Here is a 6,321-nt window from a genome sequence, read left to right as displayed (position 1 = left end):
GGGAATGAACAGAGCATATCAGCACAAAAACAAAAACAAACAAAACCATACAGGCAATGAGTGGTGGGCATGTTACGCTAATAAAGAAGCTAGCGTCTCATTTAGCAGATTAGCTTTTTCTGCGAACTTTGAAATTCATGAAAAGACCGATTAACTTCCGTTGAATTAAGTTACGCTAATTTTAAGTCCAAGTGTAAGACTTCTATTTTTATGCCATTTATCCCAAATTAAATAAAAAGTATCCGCTCTTACAAGCAGTGTTGGATGTGTCAGGCACTGTGTGTTAGCATGTAGCATCTTTAGCAGCTAAACTTAAAACTAAGAGCATCAAAAAGAAATAAAATACCCTTGAAGTATTTTTTTTGTTTGACTAACTACAAATATGATCGCATGAGAGTCGTGTTAGCRATTAGCATTAGCTTCTACTAAATTTTTTTTWAATCTGTTTAGCGGGTTAGCRTTAGCAAAGCTAAGATTCTTGTTTAGATGGTTAGTGGTTAGTGAAGCTAACATTTGAGTTATGAATATTGTAAACATGTCTCAGCTTCCAGCACCCAACAAATGTCTAAAAGTTTTTGTTGCCAGAATGAGCCACACTTTCTCTACATTTAGAAACATCTCACTTGATTTAAAGTTCACAAAAACTTTATTCTGTTCAGAAAAGTGATTCTTTGCACCAAGTCCCCTAAATATCAGACAATAATTAGGGGAACTAATAAAGTCTAGTTTCATAATTCTCTATCACATTTACTAAAAATAAAACCTAAGAACTTAAAGCGGTTCTTTTGTTGTTTGTGATTCTGACACTAAATAAAAACCTAAGTTGGACCCACCACGCAGTCTTTCAGTGCTCCCAGGAAGCTTTGCCTCCTTGAATCTGTGAGAAATTTCACGTCTCGCTCCTTCAGGCCCAGTTTATGTCCCGGGTGGCAGGAGTAGGTCACCTTTTGTTCAGCRGTGACGCTGTGCAACCTCAGGAAACGCATCTGGACCACACCGGCACCTGGATAAACAAACTGATAAACACATTGTTAACTTTAATCCTGAATCGTTTTTTAAAGAACTGCAGATTTCAGAGGGTTTTACTCACCTGATGTCCCTGATCCAAMCGGCTGAGCCACTGGAACGATCCTCCTCCAGGTGATTCTTCCAGCCAAGCTTTCATGGGCAGCTGCAGACAAAAGAGTTTGTGAGGCTGGAAACAGGTCCAGCCTGGTTCACAGGAAGTCTCCGTACCTGAGGGTCTGAAGGGTGAAGGCAGGTCTGTTTGGAGGCGGAGCTGAAGATGCAGTGGGCCAGCAGAGCGTCGGCCGGGCTTCCCTGGTTTGGGTCGATGTAATACATTCCTGCAGAGGAGAAACTCAAACACTGAAACTGACGCGGAGACGAACCTGAAGGTCCAGTTTGTCGCTCTGAGCGACAGTAAAACCTAAGAGAAGTTTTAGTTTGCAGATTCTGACCGCTGCTGAATTCAGGGTGGCAGAGCCAGAGCTCCAGGCAGGTGGTGGCGGGACGCTCCTTGCTTCCATCAGGAGGATCCAGAAGCAGCCGAAGATCCTGCTGCAGGGAGTCCAGCAGCGACTGGATCAGAGAGAAGTTCGGCTTGTCGGAGACGTACATCAGGTCCTGAAACGTTCTGCTGATTAGTTTGGCTTTAACCACACAACTGTAAACGCTAAGTGACTCTGAAGAAATCATCAGCTAAAATGGTCAAATGTAGCAAAAGGCTAGCTAAAAACAAAAGGAACCACACAATTCCAAGAAGCCAAAAATAGCAAATAGTTAGTTAAAACCTAAATGTAACAAAATGTTAGGTGAAAGTAGCACAATGCTAGTTAAATGTATGAAAATACTAGTTGAAACTAAATTAGAAAAAAAGGTAATTAAAAGTAGCAAAAGATTAACTAAAAAAATAAAGAATGCAATGTCAAGCTAAAAGTCCAAAGTAGCAAAAGGCTAGCTCAACATTAAAATGATCACAAGCTAACAACTGAAAGTACCAGAATGGTAGCTAAAAATAAAWTAGCAAAATGCTAGTTAAAAGCTAAATTAGGAAAACGTTAGGTAAGAAAGCCAAAGATTAGCTAAAGATAAATGCTATGAGTAGCTAAAAGCCAAAAGTTGCAAAAGGCTAGCTCAACATTAAAAGGATCAAAAGGTAAAAGCTGAAAGTAGCTGAATGGTACCTAAAAAAGAAAGTAGCAAAAACACTAGTTAAAAGCTAAAGTAGCAAAATGTTAATTAAAAGCTGAAAGTAACAGAACAGTAGCTAAAATTTATGGTAACAAAAAGCTAGATAAAAGAAGCAAACAGCTAGCTATTCAAGTATCAAAAGACATAAGTAAGCTAAATTTAAGAAAAAGTTAGCTAAAAAAGCAAAAGACTAGCTAAAAAATAAATTAWACAAAGGCTAGCTAAATGTTAAAAGGATCTAAGTTAACTAAAAGCTGAAAGTAGTAGAATGGTAGTTAAAAGCTAACATATTTTAAAGTTTAAAACTATCTGATATTTCTGTCTTCTATTGAGAAACAATAATTTGACGTATAAAAATAATTTGCCTTGAGTTGAGCCAAGGTTATGTTCAAGGATTTTCCTGGAGGACCAGGAACACCTGGAGGACCCTACAACACAAAACACAGTAAATTAAATGGTACTTATAAAATAAATTAAAAAAAATAATAAAATAATGCATATTAAGAGTTCTCAGAGAATGGCATCACAAACAGGATCATTTTAGTTTTTCTCTCTTTTATAAACTCACTGGGAGCCCCTTCCTTCCAGGCAGACCAGGAGGACCTTGGTAGCCTTTCAAACCCTGCAGAGAGGATTAAATATGATAATATGATAAATATGAGCACAACWATGATGCAAACTAACAAGTCCATCTCCATTTTCTGCAGATTATTCCTGGTCGGGTCACAGAGGGACCCATTGAAGWAGGAACCCTCCACATCTGCACGCTTCCTGTTTGACATTTATATCTGTTTTTGTCCATCAGCAYGTAAAAATCTTTCAGGTCGGCAGTGAAAGAGCTGAAGAGAGTTAGAGGAGTCTGAACTGATGATGTCATACCTTCATCCCAAACAAGCCCTGCAACAGAGAAGAGAACAGATCATTGGATGGTTTCAGTTTCATCAAGGTAAACAGCTGCTTTTGTCTGCTGCAGTAAAAACCAGTCTGAGAGTCCACTTACAGGAAGTCCAGGCATCCCTGGTCCACCTCTTGGTCCTGGTGGACCGATGTTTCCCTAACAAAAAAACAAAAAACAAAAAACAAAACAAACAAAAAAACAAACAAACAAAAAAAAATCAACCAATCATGAGATTTTGAGGTTTAAAATTCTCAAACCACATCGATAAAACACATAAAAGCCTAAACTTCATACTTCATTCGGTTTTAGCTGGTCAGGTAATACATTTTTCAGCTCATTTGATCAGTTTAAACTTTTCAAACTTTTATACTTTTTAGATTATTTAATTCATAAATAATTCTCACATATACTGTACGTATATATAATTCCTTCAAAAATTTTGTTCTCTCTGAAATCCGCTTCAGCTACTTCTTCCAACCCTGCTTATTTTATTTTCAGCATTTAGTTAGCCATTTGCTACTAATAGCTTTTAGCTGGTGTTTCGCTACTTTTGACTTTGACTTAGCTTTTTGATCATTTTAGTTAGTTCTTTGCTACTGTTAAACTAGTGGCTGAAGTTTACCACTACAATCATTGTACTTTTAGGTTTTAGCTAGCCTTTTGCTACTTTCAGAATGTAGCAGGCCTTTTGCTACTTTTAGTTTCAAACCATCTTTTTGACAATTTTACTTGGACTTTTGCTACTTTTATGCTGCGTTTATGTTTTAGTTATCCTTGGGTCACTTTCAGCTTTTAGCTAGCCTCTTGTTATTTTTAGCATTTAGCTGGTGTTTTGCTACTTTAGGYTTTAGCCAGCTTTTTGTAGWTTTATTCAGGGCTTTGCTTATTTAGGTTTTAGCTTGCCTTTTCTTCCTTTTGATAGTTTCAGCTAGGTTTTCATCTCTTCATGTTTAACTGGCGGTATACATCTTTTAGCTTAAMGTAATATCATCTTCTTCAGCACATTTCAGCAGTGTGCTTCTGCTCTTAGCTTTATGCARATGTTGCTTAGAGATGAGCAATGACAGCCGTATTTTCTGTACCTGTTCTCCCTTTTGGCCCGCTGAACCTGGCAAACCAACTGGGCCACGAATACCCTGAAAATAAACAAAAAACATCCAATAGGAGATTGGTGAATGAGGTTTTGTTTATCTGAACCTTGTAAACCCTAATTCAAAAGTATTCAGAAACAACCTTTAGCCCGTCCAGTCCAGGTGGTCCAGGAAGTCCCCTGTCTCCCTTCTCACCCTGAGGACAACCAGACTGCAGTTAAACATCAATCACAAAACAAATATTTACATTTTAGCCACGCTGTAGCTTCAAATTCTACAGGAATGAATTCAAATTGATAAAAGAAAAGAAGCTGAAACAAAACTGCAGTGAAATATCACCTGTAAATTGTTTTACCTGTTCCCCCTTTTCACCTGGATCTCCCTGTTCTCCTTGTAAACCAGGAAGTCCCTTTGTGACAAAAACAAAACAAATAATTAAATAAACAAATGCAAATTCATCATATTTAGACAATCCTAAGAATGGTTCCATAAAACCGACGGCTGAGGACGACGTTTCAGAGCAGACCTGGTTCTACAGGACTTACAAGAGACCCGGGCCACCCGGAGAGGCCTTCTGGTCCATCACCTCCATTTATACCCTTAAAGACAAAAACACCAACCATCTTATCGAGTGTGTGGAACCAAAAACACACAGAAAACACAGAGAGGTTGTATTTATTTTTGTCCCACCTTCTGTCCACTGTCCCCCCGGGTCCCTCTGACTCCAGCCTTTCCTCGTTTTCCCTGAAGACAAGTTTGATCCGTTTGTTAAAATAATTCAAACTGCAACAATTTCTTTTTTTAAGCACTGAAAAAATAATTACTTCACAAATTATTCTAAAACGAGGACAACAACAAAAACCTGAAGGATCTTACCCTCCTTCCAGAGGGGCCGGTCTTCCCTGGTGGTCCRGTTTCACCATCGTCTCCCTGTTTGAGACAAATAAACGGATCAGCAACAAAGAAACTCTTATCAGATGAGACRTTAGTTTGTCAGTTTAGTCTGAAGTAAAATATTTCTCCAARCTGAGGTCACCCAATGAGCYATCTACAACAGGTAAGATACTKTTAATTCATAATAATTGCTTTTACCTTTTCTCCTTTCATGCCTTGTTCCCCTTCATGTCCTGGTTTTCCTAGAGCCCCCTGCAAAACAAATTTTWTTTTTTTACCGCTCAAAGTTCATTTTTAATCGATTCTTCCTTTTTTTCCATCAGTTTGTTGTTATGCAGTAAACAGGAAGTASAACAGGGACTTACAGAACCACCTGCTGGACCTGCTGGACCCCGGGGTCCCATCTCTCCACCAGCCCCCTGAAAAGAAGTCCAAATAACACAACTAAGCACAAATTCAGACCTGACGGAGAAAAAAAAAGTTTCTTGGTAAGAATTGAGTTTTCACCTCCAACCCTGGCAGACCTGAAGGACCTCGAACTCCCGGAAGACCGTCCTCACCCTGCAGACGGGATCWGAATCACTCAAGTGGTTTTTCATTATTTACACACCAACATGAGTCACAAATAAAAAAATAACATGTTTTTTTTTTAAAGACTGACTGAATGGACTAAAACTTATTTGAACCTGTTCTCCTGCTGGGCCTTGTACTCCAGGCTCTCCTTTTGGCCCTAATGTCCCAGGTTCTCCTTTGGATCCGTGGTCACCCTTTGGTCCAACTCGTCCCACTTGACCCTGTCATCAACGTCAACAAAATGACTCGTATTTATCCGGGCASTGGTGGGCACAGTTCCACTAAAATGCTAATAGCAGAACTAGCTTCTCATTTAGCGGATTAGCTTTTGTTGCTAACTTTGGAAACTGTTAATGGACCAATTAGCTTCCTTTAAATTAGGTTCCACTAATTGTAAGTCCACTAAAATATTTACTAGTTTAAAACTTTTATTTTTATAACATTTATCCTAAATTAAATAAAAACTATCCTCTCTGACAAGCAGCGCCCAGGTTCTCCCAGGTGTGTGTTAGCATGTAGCATCTTTATTTAATTTTTTTTATCTATCATTAAAATATTAAAGTATCATTAAAAAAATAAAAAAGCATGTAGCATCTTTATTTAATTTTTTTTATCTATCATTAAAATATTAAAGTATCATTAAAAAAATAAAAAAGCATGTAGCATCTTTAG

The 6,321-nt window shown here is 38.1% G+C and overlaps 1 protein-coding gene across 1 annotated transcript in view; it reads right to left on the bottom strand.

Annotated features, from left to right (window-relative positions):
* Positions 1–6,321, bottom strand: part of si:ch211-196i2.1 (collagen alpha-1(I) chain) — a gene marked incomplete in the record, with an annotated part of 64,972 nt that overhangs the window by 1,906 nt on the left and 56,745 nt on the right. Inside the window, 18 exon segments of the mRNA XM_014024833.1 lie at positions 834–1,016; positions 1,091–1,171; positions 1,237–1,346; positions 1,461–1,626; positions 2,559–2,621; positions 2,762–2,815; positions 3,073–3,090; positions 3,194–3,247; positions 4,174–4,227; positions 4,325–4,378; positions 4,538–4,591; positions 4,728–4,781; positions 4,873–4,926; positions 5,059–5,112; positions 5,275–5,328; positions 5,442–5,495; positions 5,584–5,637; positions 5,763–5,870. Of these exon segments, the coding sequence (XP_013880287.1) occupies positions 834–1,016; positions 1,091–1,171; positions 1,237–1,346; positions 1,461–1,626; positions 2,559–2,621; positions 2,762–2,815; positions 3,073–3,090; positions 3,194–3,247; positions 4,174–4,227; positions 4,325–4,378; positions 4,538–4,591; positions 4,728–4,781; positions 4,873–4,926; positions 5,059–5,112; positions 5,275–5,328; positions 5,442–5,495; positions 5,584–5,637; positions 5,763–5,870 (1,323 nt within the window).

Source organism: Austrofundulus limnaeus, unplaced genomic scaffold (assembly GCF_001266775.1).
Source record: "Austrofundulus limnaeus strain Quisiro unplaced genomic scaffold, Austrofundulus_limnaeus-1.0 Scaffold441, whole genome shotgun sequence".
Taxonomy (NCBI): Eukaryota; Metazoa; Chordata; class Actinopteri; order Cyprinodontiformes; family Rivulidae; genus Austrofundulus; species Austrofundulus limnaeus.
The sequence above is the reverse complement of the archived record's forward strand: the minus strand, read 5'-3'. Positions and strand labels throughout refer to the sequence as shown.